The following is a 19,081-nucleotide window of genomic DNA, read 5'->3' on the forward strand; positions in this document are numbered from 1 at the left end:
AGTCTAAACAACATCAGAGTGACGTGAAAACAAGTCTAACCAGTCAGTGTCAAAGAAATCACACATCACATGTAGTTCTGCTATCTGTCCACTAGATGGTGCTTATTGACGGTCTAATTATCTAAATAGCCTGAGATCTCTGTTCAAACTAATGTCACTGTTGTCTGTCTGATGGAAACATAACCCCAAAGAACTGAACACAAAGTGAAGAAATGTCTTTCAGAGTTTTAACATCAACAGTTCACACTATGTTATTAAAAATAAGGCTGTAACTTTTTATAAAACTATCATACAAACATTTTTGCAGGATATGTCAAATCTGTTGTATTTAGAGGAGTGAGCGACTGTTTGATAACGGACATGATTTGATCTCTTTATGATTATCATGAATTATCCTATATTAAGGTATTGTTTGATTAATTATCTTGATGGATTTAAGAGTCCTCCTCTAATTATTCTTGATATTATTTATGTACATGTGTTGTTGAAGGTCTCCCCCTGCTGTCCATTAATAAGTATTGCATCTGTGGTAAAGAGGTGAGCATGACAGATCCTGTGTGTAATAGGTGTGGAAGCGTAGGACCCAATAGCAGCACAGAACCAGGGAGCAGTTTTAAATTATCTTTATTTTATAGTCCACAAGGTAACTGAACAGTTATCAAGCAGGATGTGTAGGGGGACAGGCTGGGCTCAGGGTCACTGAAGACAGACTTACAGCAGGTAAGACAATGCCAGTAGCACTCACGGACATGAGGTTGACCAAGCTGGAGTTTTCTGGGCTCTCCTGACAGGACCGAAGCCGGAGGACAGGAACAGCCACAGGCAAACAGGAACAGCCGATACTCAAAGTCAGGAACAGAAGGCTGGTGTGTTTACCAGGGAAAACACGAGGAGAGGAGGTCAAAAGCAAGCAGGGTCGAAACCAGGGAATCAGTGCTGGAAGGTCTGGCATCTAGATGAAGCAAATGCAAATGACGATCTGGCCAAGAGTGAGTGGACAACAGGAGTATATATACTGGCTTGATACTGATGAGCTGCAGCTGAGTGAACAGGTGAACAGAGTTAACTGATGGTAAAATAAAATAACAAATAAAAAGTCCAAATTCTCTAATTTAGCTTCTTAAATATGAATATTTTCTGGTTTCTTTAGTCTCTTTGTTTTTGTCTGTGTGCCATTTTACTTTATTATGATTGATTGATGTAAGAGTATTCACCTAATTATTTTGATATTATTTATGCATATGTGTGGTTGAAGGACTCCCCCTGCTGTCCATTAATAAGTATTGCATCTGTGGTAAAGAAGTGGGATTGATAGATCGTATGAATGACAGGTGGGTTGAACTCATGATGAGAAGAGGAGATCTGTGATGACTTTTGAACACACAGAAAGCTCTTTTGTTTGTTTTTGTAAGGAGAAAGTTTTATTACTGAACGCAGCATTATGAAAATAAATGGATGTGATGCAACATAACAGAGATGATTGTGATTGTTTGAAACAAAGCGTGGTGAGTCAGAAACCACTGACAGAGACAAGTGTCTGTAATTCTTGAAAATACACTGAGAAGACACTACAAGCTGAAACTCTGATCAACCAAACAACTAATCAATTAATGGAGAAAATAATAAGAATAATCATTAGTTGCACTCTGACATAATACAGTGCTGAGTGCATAAATACAGGACAGATTTAGAGACGTACAATGAAAAAATATGACAAGAAATAGACAGTACTCAACAAAACCCTACAATCAGAACATAGACATGAAAACCAAACAATAAGAGTATGAAAATCACCATGGTAATCAAAAAAATATCATATTAATGCCAGTTACTGCTGCTTGGGTCGGTTGTTCATATAAATAATTATTAATAATAGCTTTAAATAAAAGAGGTTTCAAAACAAACATAGATAAATAATGTAGAAGTATATACAGTAAACACACACAGGAAACAGTGAGGGTGTGATGTGTGAAGGGTTACACAGCAGAGGTAAAGGTAGCGTATGTAGTCTTGCAGAGATCTTTTTATCTTTAAATATCAGAGTGAAGTGTGTGAGGTAGATGTGATGTGGAGTTGGTGTGGGTGGAGTTATTGTCTTCACCAGCAGAGGGGGCAGGTTGTTATTTAACCAGAGACTGTATATAAGAAATGGACGTAACATCCGTGACGTCAACCATTGGTTTGTGGACTGCTGCTCGGAGGCCAATAGTTTCGGATCTGAGCAGCGCCATCTTGAAAATTTCAGGGTTAGGGTTAGGGCTGGGAAAAATAAAAACACAGATTCTACTTATATGGGCATCAGGAGGAGCAAGAGGCGCCCTCCTGAACCTGTGAACCAATCAACCTGTCAATCACGACGTAGCCACGCCCTAATGCATACCCTGCTTTATCGTCACATATAAAATCAGGGAGGCCAAAATGTCCCAAATGAACATCATACTGCATTGAAGAAGGCTTTAAACTAGCGATTGAGACCATAAACACATTTTGAAAACGTTTACTGAGGTTAGAAATCAAGTGAGAAGTTGGTGAATTCTCCATTGACTTGTATAGAGACTGAAGTCCTTTTGACACCAAAACGGTCGCCCCCTGGTGGCCTTTTGATAGAATGCAGTTTTACGTTACTTCCGCGTTGGCCTCATTTCAGAGGACTGGAACTCCCGCCTGTATTTAACCCTCACATACTGTTCATATTTGGGCATTTCTCAGTTTCCCCTCATTGTTAGTCTCTATACATAATTTTTGAACCACAAATCATTGATGTATACCTCATCAGCCATTCATACATCAGTGATTAATCCTTAATGAGGCTTTCAGAGAGCAGAGAGAGTGTAATCTTTAGGTTTTATGCTTTTTTCAATGAATGATGAATAAACAGTATTTTTTAATGGTGGTTTCAGCATTTTTGAAAATCAGTATGTAAAGGTTTAGGTATGATTATATGTGACTGTGAGTGAGTGAGCACTGTATATGTTAGCATGCTTATAGGGTTACTAACACTGGCAGGTACAACTGATGAATGGGGCCCAATGACAATTAAAGTGGTCACCTTGTTTGTTTGATATTTCTTTGAGTCTTTATGTGATGTGTTCAGATCGGAGCTGAAGCCACCAACAGTCTGTTTTTACAGCACAATTTACTCATTATTCATTTTATACTGACTGAGTTGTATTTTAGTGTCAGTTGTGTTAATAGTTGACATCGATGGTAACAGCTTGTCTTTTTCCCAGTTTTGGATTGAATGGAGAGTTTTTATCATCAGTGTTTAACAGAATCTTGCAGGTTTTTGAGGTGTTTTAGTGAAAGGTTGATTGTTTGAGTTGATTATTGGAGGTGGTTGGTAGGTTGATTTTACCCTTCAGACAGTATGTCAGCTGTGAGTATTACAGGAAGCTGTTATCACTGATATCACACCTCTGTTTATATCTATCAGTGAGCTCTCTTCAAATAAATGTTTGATGTGTAAAATAACTTTGTTCCATATATTATTCCATAAATATGGGGCAGCTTGACCTCTCTGAACAAAGAATATCAATTCAACTGAAGTTTCACAAAATTCTCAAACCTATTTATTTACTTGATTATTTTCATTTACACACATATATAATTCATTCTGTCGTACATGTTGCAATTAGAGAAATACACAAGTAGAAGTAGAATAACATTACACATCGATTAAGGCAAGGAAAAAAAATGCTGATTATCTAAATAACAAAACTCTGAATAAGTAGTAAATTAATATTTGTACTCAAGTGTAAAACAGCCAAAGCTGCCCAGCAAACATGGATAATATTTACATCACCTGCAGAGGCAAGATAAACTAAAGGAAAGCAGCCCATACATGTTATTATATACATACATGTCAGACACATGACATCATATAGAAACATACGTTGATGTTAATGATTGAACACAAACTGAGCTGATGTCAAACAGACTGGGATGTCTGGTGGACATTTTCAGGAAAAACTTCACTTTAAGATCCTGATAAAATGGAATAACTAACAGCCACTAACAGCTGCTAGATGCTGCTCCAAGAAAACTTTACTGAAGTGAATATCAGAGTCAACACAGTTTTTACACATCAATTCAGTCCAGAGGAGATCATTTCACTACTTCTAATAGAAACTATATTCTGACATTAAAGCACAGTCAGTGATCCAAATGAAACCAGAGTGAAACCTCGTCCACCATCAACATTTAAACACAGGAAGCTGCTGTCACTTCCTGTTTCTATTGTTCACTGGTGAACAGTGTGAACAGTGATTTCAGCAACTGTCTTCAGTCAGCAGTTTGAATGTTTGTCTACAACCAAGTCGACTCTCCCTCAGACAGAGGACACAGAGACACTGAGGAATCAGGCCAGACCATGAACCCAGCATACAGAGGTTCAGTGAATGCGGTGTAGAAGGTGTGGAGGTGGATCAGTGTGTCAGAGGAGACTCTGTAGAAGGACAGAGTGCCAGCAAGACAGTCCACATACACTGCTACTCTGTTAGAGACAGAGGAGGATGAGGAGGAGGAGATAGGTGTTTCTCCCTTATTGTGACGGACAGAGTAACCGTCTTCATCAGAACATTTCAGTCTCCAGGACTGATCGTTTCTTCCAAACCTGTTGTCAACACTGTCTCCTTTCCTGCTGATTCCTCTGTAAGTCACTGATATATAAACTCTTCCTCTCCACTCTACCTCCCAGTAACGGCGACCAGTCAGACTATTACTACACAGCAGCTGAGACCACAAGTCAAATCTGTCTGGATGATCAGGATGTGACTGAACCTCCTCCACATGTATCACCTTCCTGTTGTTGTCAGACAGTTTGAGTTTTCTGTGTACTGTGTTTGTGTCCAGTGTGAGTTCACAGAAATCTGATGAAGAGAAGAAGAAACAACACAGCAGCAGTTTATCATCTGACACACCTGATGGATTTATTCTCTGTTTAACTTCTGATCTGTTGTTCATTTCTATAAAGTTTCATGATGACACATTTTGTCAGTAATGGTTTAATGAATAAATACCACAAAGACCAACTTTGTATTTAAAGAGAAACTGACTGTGTGCTGTTTAGTTGTCATGAATCAAATTCAATCCACACTTACACTTCTCCAGATCAGGTTTTAACCTGTGCTCTCCACCATGGTCCACCCTGGAGGAAGAAACACAGTCACAATGATTTTCTATCCAACATGAGTCCTAACTGCTGTTCAACATGAAGCAGTGTTCCTCAGTTTGTCAGAGTGACACAGAAACAGGCTGAAACTCATCTGTCTCAACTGTCTGCTGGATTCTTTCACTGAAGTCTGAGAGGAAAAGACCTGAAGAAGAAGATGTGATGAACAAATATGTCCTCCCACATGATAAATCACTATATTAAATATTGATCTCTGCATGTTGTCCTGAGGATAGAGCCAGTCATCACTTCAATATCAAAAGGAGACAAAAGGAGCATTGTTGAAGTGATCAGAGAATAAATGCAGCTATAAGACAGCAAAACATTTGACTGTAATTATTCCATGTGTTCATTCATTTGGTTTGAAAATATAATAATAATAATAGTTGAAAGACACAATAAGAAGAAACAACCACAAGTTAGAAAGTTCTAAATAAAGTTCATGATACAAGTGAACTTCTTTATAATAAACAGTAAATACATCAATAATAAAATAACAGATGGACTCTCCTCTGATGAGTTCAGGGACACCAGGAGATCATGGACGTTTAACTAAAGAACAACTTTAGGTCCACTTACTAGTTTTTATATTATATTATATTATATTATATTATATTATATTATATTATATTATATTATATTATATTATATTATATTATATTATATCTATTTAACACACATTCCTGCTGTGTATCTACTGGGTGCTGCTCAGAGACATGAAACATTACTACTAGCAGAATGTTATTTATTTATTATTTGTATCTGAAGGCTATTTATTGATATTTATTGATATTCTGATTGTGAATTAATTATTTAATAACTCTGAATATGACCAGGGTGTTTTTAAATACTGATTTGTTTTATTAGGTTGAATGTTTCAGGAATAATTGATATGATGTAACTCAATAAACTAAGTAAACTCATATCAAACCAGACGCTAACATGGAAATGATGACACATTATGTAAAATATAAATATGTTTAAAATGTGACAGACAAACTCTTCCTTATGTTAATTAATCCATAACAACATATAATATCCATCCATAATAACAGTTAATGGAGGAAATAACATGAACAGAAAAATGTGTCTGATAAATGAAGAAAGTTGTTTATGTTTCTTTCGTTGATCAGACGGATAATTAACAGATTTTTAACTAGATGATGAATCAGAAAACTAAATATAACAGAGAGACACACTGGAGTTTATTCTGTAATCTGTCTCCACTTCAAACTTGAAGCAACATTAGCAGCTGATTATTGTTATTGAGATGCTCTTTATGGCCAAGCCAGGTAAATAAAGATATGTCTGTGTGTATTAACCATTCAAACCTTCCTACCATTCAATAACAGCTAAATATAACATTCATTTCATCTAGTAGTAATAATGACTTCACTCATTCAAGACTAACTTTAAAAATGCATTATCCTTTAAACTTTATTATATTATATAGACTATAATCTATAATCTAATGATATTTAGTCCACTAAAACTAAAACAATGTAGATGACTCAATTATGACTCAAACTAAATGAACCCTGTGTCTGATATTAAACTGAACTACTAGTTAACATTTTACCTGAGAGCGTTCACCTCAGACAGACGACACACAGTCACCGAGGAACCAGGTCCGACGGCAAACCCAGCATACAGAGGTTCAGTGAATGTGGTGTTGAAGGTGTGGAGGTGGATCAGTGTGTCAGAGGAGACTCTGTAGAAGGACAGAGTGCCAGCAGGACAGTCCACATACACTGCTACTCTGTTACAGACAGAGGAGGAGGAGGAGGAGGAGGAGATGGATGTTTTTGTCTTATTGTGCCAGACAGAGTAACCATCTTCATCAGAGCAGTACAGACTCCAGGACTGATCGTTCTCTCCAAACACACAGTCATTACTCTTTCCTTTCCTGTTGATTCTTCTGTAACTCACTGATAGATAAACTCTTCCTCTCCACTCGACCTCCCAGTAACAGCGACCAGTCAGACCATTACTACACAGCAGCTGAAGCCAGTAGTCAAATCTGTCTGGATGATCAGGATATGACTGAAACTCCTCCACATGTGTCACCTTCCTGTTATTGTCAGACAGTTTGAGTTTTCTGTGCATTGTGTTTGTGTCCAGTGTGAGTTCACAGAAATCTGATGAAGAGAAGAAGAAACAACACAGCAGCAGTTTATCATCTGACACACCTGATGGATTTATTCTCTGTTTAACTTCTGATCTGTTGTTCATTTCTATAAAGTTTCATGATGACACATTTTGTCAGTAATGTTTTAATGAATAAATACCACAAAGACCAACTTTGTATTTAAAGAGAAACTGACTGTGTGCTGTTTAGTTGTCATGAATCAAATTCAATCCACACTTACACTTCTCCAGACCAGGTTTTAACCTGTGCTCTCCACCATGGTCCACCCTGGAGGAAGAAACACAGTCAGAATGATTTTCTATCCAACATGAGTCCTAACTGCTGTTCAACATGAAGCAGTGTTCCTCAGTTTGTCAGAGTGACACAGAAACAGGCTGAAACTCATCTGTCTCAACTGTCTGCTGGATTCTTTCACTGAAGTCTGAGAGGAAAAGACCTGAAGAAGAAGATGTGATGAACAAATATGTCCTCCCACATGATAAATCACTATATTAAATATTGATCTCTGCATGTTGTCCTGAGGATAGAGCCAGTCATCACTTCAATATCAAAAGGAGACAAAAGGAGCATTGTTGAAGTGATCAGAGAATAAATGCAGCTATAAGACAGCAAAACATTTGACTGTAATTATTCCATGTGTTCATTCATTTGGTTTGAAAATATAATAATAATAGTTGAAAGACACAAGAAGAAGAAACAACCACAAGTTAGAAAGTTCTAAATAAAGTTCATGATACAAGTGAACTTCTTTATAATAAACAGTAAATACATCAATAATAAAATAACAGATAGACTCTCCTCTGATGAGTTCAGGGACACCAGGAGATCATGGACGTTTAACTAAAGAACAACTTTAGGTCCACTTACTAGTTTTTATTATATATTATATTATATTATATTATATTATATTATATTATATTATATTATATTACAATATATTATATTATAGTATAGTGTATTATATTATATTATATTATATTATATTATATTATATTATAGTATATTATACTACATTTAACCATCCTATAGGAGCAGTGAGCAGCCACTGAGGACCATCTCCAGTTCTATATTAGTTCCTTTTTCAAGGAAATTGACAGGAGAAATAAACATGTGTAGCAGCATAGAATATGTTTATTTCTTCTATGCACTGTGTTGCTGAAATTAATTGAGCGTAGCTGATAGCCAATCACTGGGGGCAGGCTGAGTGTAAGAGTGGCAGTCCCCCCCCCCCCCCCCCCCCCCTATTTCCCTTTTTAATAACATAAAGGTAAAGTCCAGTGGTAATAAATACAATAGCTACCTCACTACACCAAAATGTGTATCATACACAACCTGTTTTTTAGACAACAAAAAATCGTATTTAATGCACTATAATAAATTCAGTTAAATGACTATTAAAAATAACGATTAAATAAAAGATTTATAGATTAGCAAACAGTATTAATTACCGCCCCGCAGTGACGTTGTTGAACCAGGGAATCCGTGTGTCCACCACAAAAGAAAAAACGTACATTTGACACATTATGTGTCCCCATCACGAAATTCAGTGTTAAGAAGTCATGCCCCCGTCACGTATTTCTGAGAGATCAGGCTCTAAATGCTGGTACCTGCATGGGTTTCTCTCTCCCTCCCTCTTGTGTGTGTGTCGAACTCTGTAGAAAGGTACGTAGCCTTTAATGTAGCCTGCGAAAGCATTTTTTTTTTTTTTTTGTGATCAATTTTTTATTATTTATATATTTGTCTTTTACAGGAGGGGAATCAACTCGCCTATAGGCATACGGCAAAGGGGGAGAATCAGTCTCTTGAAAGTTTCGCCAGCTGACTAAAATCGCTGCTTTGTTTCTATTCTGCTTTGTTTCTAAACTTTCTATTGTCTGCCTGCTTGATACTGCGCTGCTTTGGGCCACTTTGTGGCGCTGTGCTCTTTATGCTGTGTGTTCATCCTGCCTTACTGGTGTTGCTTTGCAGCTGTGCTTTAGTCTGTCTATCTTGACCACACATAATGGACTGTGGACACAACTTTTAAACTGGGTTTAATCCAGTGGCGGCTGCTCAATGCGGGGCGCTGGGGCGCAGCCCCATCCAATAATCTAGAGAAAGTCTACTTAAACATATTAAATATAAATTAATTAGATAAAGCTAAATCATTATGAAATAGAAAGTATTTGCTTGTAAAATGCGCCTGTTAGTCTCTCAGCACCTGTCAGCATTCATTATAAATCGATTCCAAATGGTATTTTATTAAATTCTATATGTACTTCCTGTATGCGGGGCGCCGGCCTAATGGGAGTCAATGCAAGCCCTCAAACTTTTGACAAGCACATGACCTGAAGCTGCTCTCTCATTGGCCTGCGTCACATTTCCCACGGGGCGCAGCTCAGTGCGCCCCGGACACGCCCACTTTTATTGGCAGCGAATTGTTGTTGTTTCATGTTTTTTAATCTACTGTGATTGGACAGTTCCGGCTGTCATTCACGCCCTCCCGTCAGCTGCTGTCACCCAAACTCCTGCTAACGGTAGTTTCACGAGATGACGTTAAAGTGGAGCCGCGGAAATGAAAGAAGATTATTTTGTAAATTCTCTACAAAAACATAATTTCACAAGACTTTCACTAGAAGAGAGAAAGAGGATAAAGCAGCAGCAGGTGATGGAGGAGCTGAGACTTTCTCCCGCTGCTGTTATGATAAACGGAGCTGGCTAGCTGGATGCAGTGTGAGTTATTCCTTTTATTGCTTAATCTGTTTGCTGTTTCAAAGTGTCAGCACTTGTGGAAAACGACAGGGGAACGAGACCTAAAACATCTCTCTGAAAAAATGCAAACAGAAAGCTACAGCCATCGAGACAATAGCATGGAGCTAAGTTGTTTTTAGCAGACTTAGCATTGCTGAGCTCTTTCTGCAGCTGTTTCACCACATCTGGCCACATGTGGACCTCTGCTATGCCAAGCTCCAGAAGAGGAACATAGATTCAGTCAGTGGCTGCATCCAGCAGCTCCAACAGGACATATAAAAGATCAGGTAGTAGCTGCATTGTTGTTATTAATATTGTAAAGTGTTAAAAAATACTTTATAAAAGACATACAGTTGCAATCAGAAATATTCAACCCCCCAAAGATTTTAAGGATTTATCTATTGTTTTTTCAAAGAGCCAGATTCTGCTTTGGATGACTTCTTTATGAGTTGAGTGAAACATAAAATAAACACAGAAAATAAATGATGTAGTATTTGTGTGTAACAGTATATTTTGTTAAGATAGCCATGTCACAATTATTCAACCCCTATATAATATTGTTGTTTTTAAAGCCTTCTGCCAGTTTCTATGGCCTAAAATGGAGTTGAAACATAATGAAGCCTTTGGGAACTCTATAATGATCCTTCATTTGCTTCAGCTGTGATGCGTATAGAAACTCACCCATGAAGGTATTCAAGGTGAGTTGCAATCATGGGAAAGACAAAGGAGCTTCCATAAAGCTGAGAGAGGAGATTATTTTATCACACCTGAAGAGCTTTGGGTATAAGAAGATTTCCAAAATATTCAACATTCCGAGAGACACCATTGGGAACATTATAAGGAAGTTCAAATATATGGAACAGCAGCAAACCTGACTGGCTGTGGAAGACAGCCCAACATTTCATCAAGAGCCCTTAGCAACTTAGTCAGGACAACTGAGAAAACCCCCCATGTTACTGCAAAACAACTACAGGATGACCTGATGAAGGCTGGTACAAGTGCTTCAGTGGCAACTATAAGACGGGCACTGAATAAACAAGGACTTCATGGCCGGACTCCAAGACGCACTCCACTCTTGACCACAAAGAACATCAAAAGTCGCCTAGAATATGCCAGGAGGAATTTGGATAAGACTACAGAGTTTTGGGAGACAGTTCTATGGACTGATGAAACCAAGCTGGAACTGTTTGGACATATGGACCAGCAGTATGTCTGGCATGTGAAAGGCCAGGCTTATGACCACAGGAATACCATCCCCACAGTCAAGCATGGAGGTGGATCATTGATGATGTGGGGCTGTTTTTCTGCAGCAGGAACTGGCAATCTTGACCGTGTACCTGGTATCATGGATTCCCAGAAATACCAGGCCATTTTAAGGAGGAACGTGATGTCTTCTGTTGACAAATTGAACCTTGGTGATCATTGAACTTTCCAGCAGGACAATGATCCCAAGCACACCTCCAAGTCAACCAAAGCTATGTTGAGAAATAGATCCTGGAATGTCCTGGAGAGGCTTTCTCAGTCACCAGATTTTAATCTGATCGAAAATCTTTGGTAGGATTTAAAGAAGGCAGTTGCAGCACAGAAGCCATCAAACATCACTGAGCTGGAGGCTTCTGCTCATGAAGGATGGGCAAAGATACCGATCGAGAGGTGTAAGAAGCTTGTCAGCACCCACCGAAAACGTTTGTTAGAAGTTATAAAAGCAAAAGGATGCTCCACAAAGTACTGAAGCTGGGGGTTGAATATTATTGCACAAGCAAATTTGTTAAGAGAGTTATATTTTTCATTTGAACTTCAAAGTTGAGTCAACTTGTGTTCTCAAAATAACTCAAATATGTATCAATAAATATTTTCTGTTGTTTAATGAGGTTTTTTGTCACTTATTGTCATTATCCTTCATACACATCACTAAAATGTCTTTTGAGGTGAGGGGGTTGAATATTTCTGATTGCAACTGTAACTATGAAGTGTAAAAAACTAAAATGCATAAATGCAGGATAAGAAATGATGGAAGTAATTTTGACTATTACAGTTGATTTGGGGTACATTTAATTATTAAAATAAGTTAAATAAGTTATGCTTAATCACAGCAGTGTATAGTCCTTAATGCGCCATTTATTGTCATGTTTAGGTATTGCAACAACTAACAGATTACAGTGAAATCAGGACTGAAGACACAATAACTAAAATATATGTGGTGTCTCTTTTTAAACATATTACCTTATTGGTAACTCTGCTTTAACTGCTGGTATCTTTAGGTGATGTGAGTGAAATGGGCATTTTATCATGTCTAATTATAATTTTTTATTCCTCTCTCTGTGGGTCAGAGATACTATACTGGGACAAACCAGGGAACATTATAGTGTGTTGTGTTATTTTTAGATTGGTTTCCCTTTCTTATTTTTATTTTTTTGCTGTGGTATGAAGTGGTGCTAAGGCTTGTTTGAAACGGCATCAAACTGCGCCCCCCCAAACATTTTTGTCACCAGCCGCCACTAGTTTAATCCCTACATTTTAAATGTATAATAGAGTGGAGTGTGGCATTACACCGCCCTATTTTTCCCACTTTCTGTGTGTGTTACTGTCACGTGTGCCTAGGTGACTTATTCTTTTGTTGGGATCCTTCTTCCCTCATTTGCTCCTGTCCCACCAGCAGTCCTCAGCTCCTGATTAGGTTCCTTTCCCCTCTTCCTGTATGAATGGTGTGGTGTTTTAAAATAAATGGTTTTTTTCGTAATAAAGTGTACCCTTTTAAAACTCGGAACCATGTCTCCTGCCTAATGAGTAAATGAACCTGTGTGTCTTATTAAAGGTAAATAATTATTTGGGTGAAACTCCTAAGGTGGTGTTGTCTGGCAACTTGTTAGGCTTTTAAGGGCATAATACCCGTCTAACCTTATTATCCTGAAACCCCTGATAGTATATACATACGTGTAACCTCACATCATGGTACCTACCTACCCTCTGCTTGCCATTTTTAACAATGGTAAGAAACCCATGCATGGGAAGAACAAGCAAACAGAGCACAGACGCATAAAGGCTCCAGCTGGGTATCGAACCCAAGATCTTTTTGCTGTGAGCCAACAGTGCTAACCACAGAGCCACCAAGAAGTAACTTTGAATTTAAAAAAATAAATTAACCTTTAAGGCAGAAAAACATTTTACTGTAATTATATGCGTTTGTTCATTAATTTGGTTTGAATATAGTAATAATAGATGAAAGACACAATAAGAAGAAACAAAGGATTATAAAGTTCTAAATAACATTCGTGATACAAGTGAACTTCTTTACAATAAACAGTAAAAACATATATAATAAAATAACAGTTAGACTCTCTTTTGATGAGTTCAGGGACACCATGAGATCATGAAAGTTCCATGAAAGAGGAACTTTATGTCTACTTGTTAGTTTTTCCAGAGGTTTCACTCACATCAAATGATCTTAGACCTGTCTGTCCGTACCTGAGAGTGTCCAGTCTCCAGTGTGGACCCTCCAGTCCAGCAGACAAAAGCTTCTCTCCTGAGTCTCCTGGGTGATTGTAGTTCAGGTCCAGCTCTCTCAGATGGGAGGGGTTGGAGTTCAGAGCTGAGGCCAGAGAAGCACAGCCTTCCTCTGTGATCAGACATCCTGACAGACTGGAAATATAAAAAGACTGATGACATAATCTTTTTAATCATGTAAGAACCAGAATCCTACATATGTGCAGAATAATTGACATTTGTCTGAATGTAAAACAGCAACTGTCAATTGTATCAACTGTAGAAATAGTCAGAATAAGCTCAATTGTCATTTTTCAAGACAAGGGAAATACAGATGACGTATCCTGACCTGAGAGTTTCCAGTGTACAGTGTGGACTCTCAAATCCAGCAGACAGCTGTTTCACTCCTGAATCCTGCAGGTTGTTGTTACTCAGGTCCAGATCTCTCAGATGGGAGGGGTTGAAGCTCAGAGCTGAGGCCAGAGAAGCACAGCCTTCCTCTGTGATCAGACATCCTGACAGACTGGAAATATAAAAAGGTTGATAACACAATGTTTTTAATCATATAAATACCAAGATACCACATATGTGCAGAATAATTGACAATAATCTGAATATAAAATAGCATGTCAACTGTATAAAAAGCCAGATTCAGCTTTATTGCCATTGTTAAAAACAAGGGGATTGTATATGCTAACCTGATACTTTCCAGTGTACAGTGTGGACTCTCCAGTCCAGCAGAAAGCTGCTTCACTCCTGAATCCTGCAGGTTGTTGTTACTCAGGTCCAGATCTCTCAGACTAGAGGACTGGGAACTGAGAACTGAGGACAGAGCTGCACATCCTTCCTCTGTGATCAGGCACCCTAACAGACTGGAAATATAAAAAGGTTGATAACACAGTGTTTTCAATCATGTAAATACCAGAATCCTACAGATGTGCAGAATAATTGACATTAATCTGAATGTAAAACAGCAACTGTTAACTGAATCGACCGTAGAAAAAGTCAGAATAAGCTCAATTGTCATTTTTCAAGACAAGGGAAATACAGATGACGTATCCTGACCTGAGAGTTTCCAGTGTACAGTGTGGACTCTCAAATCCAGCACACATCTGCTTCACTCCTGAATCCTGCAGGTTGTTGTTACTCAGGTCCAGATCTCTCAGATGAGAGGGGTTGGAGCTCAGAGCTGAGGCCAGAGAAGCACAGCCTTCCTCTGTGATCAGACATCCTGACAGACTGTAATAAAGAGGTAGATAACACCATTTTTAAATCACATAAGTACCAGATGTGCAGAGTAATTAACATTAAACTGAATGTAAAAGAGCAACTGCCAACTGCATCAACTGTATAAAGCCAGAATCAGTTTTATTGTCATTGTTCAAGTCAAAATTAAAGATGTGTATCCTGACCTGAGAGTTTCCAGTGTACAGTGTGGACTCTTCAGTCCAGGAGACAGAATCTTCACTCCTGAATCCTGCAGGTTGTTGTAACTCAGGTCCAGATCTCTCAGACTAGAGGACTGGGAGCTGAGAATTGAGGACAGAGCTGCACAGCTTCTCTCTGAGAGGTTACAGTCACTCAACCTGAAGAAAGGATTAGTAAAGAACACAAAATATTTTATTTATCAAATTTAAAATCAAACATATTTGAAATAGTTCATATATCCAGTGTTTCATCCACTCACAAAACTTTATTTGAAGCTTTGATCACTGGCAGAAGCCTCAGAAGAGCCTCCTCTGAAGCAGAGTATTTCTTCAGGTCAAACACGTCCAGATGTTTTTCTGATGACAGTAAGATGAAGACCAGAGCTGACCACTGAGCAGGAGACAGTTTATCTGTGGAGAGACTTCCTGATCTCAGGTAGTGTTGGATCTCCTCCACTAGAGAACGATCATTCAGTTCATTCAGACAGTGGAACAGATTGATGCTTCTCTCTGCAGACAGATTCTCACTGATCTTCTTCTTGATGTACTCGACTGTTTCCTGATTGGTCTTTGAGCTACTTCCTGTCTGTGTCAGCAGACCTCGTAGGAGAGTCTGATTGGTCTGCAGTGAAAGACCCAGGAGGAAGCGGAGGAACAAGTCCAGGTGTCCATTTGGACTCTTTAAGGCCTCGTCCACAGCTCTCTGGTAGAAACGTGTTGGTTCAGGTTTGTCTTTAAAGACTTTAGACCAAAAGGATGTTGTTTGTTGTTCTTCCAGCAGATTGACTCCAGAGTTGATGAATGTCAGATGGACATGAAGAGCAGCCAGAAACTCCTGAACACTCAGATGGACGAAGCAGAACACCATGTCCTGGTACAGCCCTCTCTCCTCTTTAAAGACCTGTGTGAACACTCCTGAGTACACTGAGGCTGCTCTGATATCGATGCCACACTCTGTCAGGTCTGATTCATAGAAGATCAGGTTGCCTTTCTGCAGGTGCTCAAAAGCCAGTTTTCCCAGTGACTTAATCATCTTCCTGGTCTCTGGACTCCAGTGTGGATCTGTCTCAGCTCCTCCATCATATTTGACATTCTTCAGTTTGGACTGAACCACCAGGAAGTGGAAGTACATCTCAGTCAGGGTCTTGGGCAGCTCTCCTCCTTCTCTGCTTTTCAACACAACCTCCAGAACTGTAGCAGTGATCCAGCAGAAGACTGGGATGTGGCACATGATGTGGAGGCTTCGTGATGTCTTGATGTGGGAGATGAAGGTGCTGGCCTGCTTCTTATCTCTGAATCTCTTCATGAAGTACTCCTCCTTCTGTGGGTCAGTGAATCCTCTGACCTCTGTCACCATGCCGACACACTCAGGAGGAATCTGATTGGCTGCTGCAGGTCGTGTGGTTATCCAGAGGCGAGCAGAGGGAAGCAGTTTCCCCCTGATGAGGTTTGTCAGCAGCACATCCACTGAGGTGGACTCTGTAACATCAGTCAGGATCTCAGTGTTGTGGAAGTCCAGAGGAAGTCGACACTCATCCAGACCATCAAAGATGAACACAACCTGGAACTCTTCAAACCTGCAGATTCCTGCTTCTTTGGTTTCAGTAAAGAAGTGATGAACAAGTTCCACCAAGCTGTACTTTTTCTCTTTCAGCACATTCAGCTCTCTGAAAGTCAATGGAAATGTGAAGTGTATGTCCTGGTTGGCTTTGTCTTCAGCCCAGTCCAGAGTGAACTTCTGTGTTAAGACTGTTTTCCCAATGCCAGCCACTCCCTTTGTCATCACTGTTCTGATTGGTTCATCTCTTCCAGGTGAGGCTTTAAAGATGTCTTCTTGTCTGATTGTTGTTTCTGGTCTGTCTGGTTTCCTGGATGCTGTTTCAATCTGTCTGATCTCATGTTCATCATTAACCTCTGCAGTCCCTCCCTCTGTGATGTAGAGCGGTGTGTAGATCTGATTCAGAAGGGTTGGGCTTCCTGCTTTAGCGATCCCCTCAAACAGACACTGGAACTTCTCCTTCAGGTTAGACTTGAGTTTATATTGACACCTGCCAGCACGAGTTCCTGAATGAACAAACGACAAATTAAATTAATCAGATGATTAATTTCAGATGATTAATAAATTGGTAGAATGTAAACATTAAACTGCAGATGTTTATATTTTCCTCCACTATGAAATCTATTCAGCTCATCAGTTGTAGACAAACTGTTTCTGACTGTTTTCAGCTCAGAAGAATTCATAGATCTGATGCAGATGTGTGCATCATATTAACAGCAGAGTTTGAAATATAAACCTCTCCCATGTTGCCTCCATTTCCTCTCCATCATGGTAAATCTGTTAAAATCCTCTTACTGCTCTGCAGACGCTCAGCCAGCTCCTCCTGCTTCATTCTCCTCAGGAAGTGCAGTGTGATCTTCAGAAATGCCTCTCTGCTGCTCCTCCTCTGCTCTTCCTCCTCACCGTCCAACACCTCCTCATCCTCACTCTGACTCTCTAAGCATTCTGGGTAATCTGGACTCAGAGTCTTCTGCATCTTCTTCAGCTCGTTCTTCACAAACCTGCTGATGTTCTCCTCCAGCAGCTGGAACAGAATCAAATGTAAATGTAACTGGTAGAAGTCAACATCAGATTATCAGTGACAGACTGAAAAGCTGCTGGTCTACAGAGTGCAGCATGGAGACTGTTAGGACCAGAATGGTAGTTTAGTATTTAGTCTGTGGCTGTTGTAGTTAGCAGTAGTAGCTGTGCTTTACATTTACACACCATAAATATGGACTCCAGCTGTGTTTGATGCTGCTGGACAGACTGACCACTGAGAACCTCTGAGCTCTGCTGATGAACTCTGTGAAGAAAAGATGAAGTCTCAGAATAAATAATGACACTCAGTGTTAAAGGTGTTGTGTTCTATCACAGTGGATCCAGGTAAAACACTCGGCTGTTCTGTCTGACCTCTGATCATTTGTATCTGTAAAGACTTTGTACCTCTGTTTAAAAACTGTTATACAGATAAAGTTTGTGTTTTTTAGAAAAGTGTTTGTAGGAGGAATGTGTGTGTTTGTATTAATAAGGTCATTGTGTGTAAAAACAGTTTTAGTCAATCTAACTTCTTCTTATGAGAGTTGGATAATAACAGACAAACATTTTTTATTCTGACCTCTGATCAGCAGACTGATGTCCATGTTTGAAGGTAATAAATCGATCATTAGACCAGTCACTCTTCATGGACACACAGCTGGGTTCAGGAGAATCTGGTCTCTGCTGATGGATCCTGATGGAAACAGAGAAGAGATAAAACAAGTGTAACTACAGTGTTGATCCTGAAGATTGTGTGTTTTGTTGGACGACAGCTACGACACATCAGGTGTTTCTACATAAACCTGCAGTAAGAAACTGATCCACACAGCTACAACAAACTGACATTGTTAGCTTGGCTAACTAGCTTAGAGAGCACAGATGCATCTGTGATCTTCCCAGGACACAGTCTGTTCAAACATGATCTCCTGCTATGAGGTCTTTGACAGCAGGACAACATCAGGTCTCAGTGATGTTGGTGGAGACCAAGAAAAACCACACAGCTGTCACTGAAAACAACCTGTAGTTAGTTTGAGTGACAGCTGCCATCTAGAACAATTAGTGGAGTCAATAGATGATAATGTAACCGAACTAACAGGCTATCGGCCTTTGAGGCTTTGAGGGCGGAGTTGAACAGTGGGTCAGGGTAAGTAAAAATAAATAGGTGATAAAAACTTGATTATGACAATTAAGCCATCAGGTATTGTTTATTTTAATGAACTGTGATTTTTTTGTGCTGATGCCAATCGCAGAGGGGAGATAGAGAGTTGTGTCAGGGTGTGAGTTCATACGTTTTTGTTAAAGATGTATTCCAAGTTAATGTAAAATCATTTGTAAAATCTTATTTTGCTAATGAGTTTATATTTTTCAGTTAATTCATGTCATTTATTGCAAGATACTTGTATAAGTTGGCTGGATAAGTGCATTTATTTTTGTTTATTTTCATTTTTTATATAGGTAAAGCAGCAACTACTGTTATCTGTGTATACTGAAGGTTGAAGTTAGCTGAGAGGAAAACAGTATTGTAATTTTCTATTTTACTGTGATTA

General features: G+C 39.1%; 2 protein-coding genes across 2 annotated transcripts in view; both read right to left on the reverse strand.

Moving 5' to 3' along the window:
• The window catches only part of LOC133997997 (uncharacterized), a gene marked incomplete at its 5' end in the record, with an annotated part of 86,563 nt that overhangs the window by 65,938 nt on the left and 1,544 nt on the right, over window positions 1-19,081 (reverse strand). The gene's annotated exons all lie outside the window — the stretch shown is intronic.
• On the reverse strand, window positions 659-18,139 carry LOC133997955 (NLR family CARD domain-containing protein 3-like). Its single transcript, XM_062437695.1, has 7 exons — window positions 18,115-18,139; window positions 15,220-17,023; window positions 14,945-15,118; window positions 13,515-13,688; window positions 7,540-7,586; window positions 6,750-7,308; window positions 659-863 (listed from the first exon to the last, which is right to left on the reverse strand). The coding sequence occupies exons 1-7, from the start codon at window positions 18,137-18,139 to the stop codon at window positions 659-661; spliced, it is 2,988 nt and encodes a 995-aa protein (XP_062293679.1).

Source organism: Scomber scombrus, chromosome 17, assembly GCF_963691925.1.
Source record: "Scomber scombrus chromosome 17, fScoSco1.1, whole genome shotgun sequence".
Lineage (NCBI taxonomy): Eukaryota > Metazoa > Chordata > Actinopteri > Scombriformes > Scombridae > Scomber > Scomber scombrus.

What these genes read in the sequence shown, in the direction of transcription:
- LOC133997955 (XM_062437695.1), bottom strand. Translation starts at nt 18,139, where the DNA reads ATGGACATCAGTCTGCTGATCAGAG. An exon ending in TGTACACTGGAAACTCTCAG is followed by an intron (nt 13,689 to 14,944) that starts GTCAGGATACAC and finishes TTATATTTCCAG; the next exon opens with TCTGTCAGGATGTCTGATCA. An exon ending in TCTGAGGTGAACGCTCTCAG is followed by an intron (nt 864 to 6,749) that starts GTAAAATGTTAA and finishes TAAACACACCAG; the next exon opens with CCTTCTGTTCCTGACTTTGA.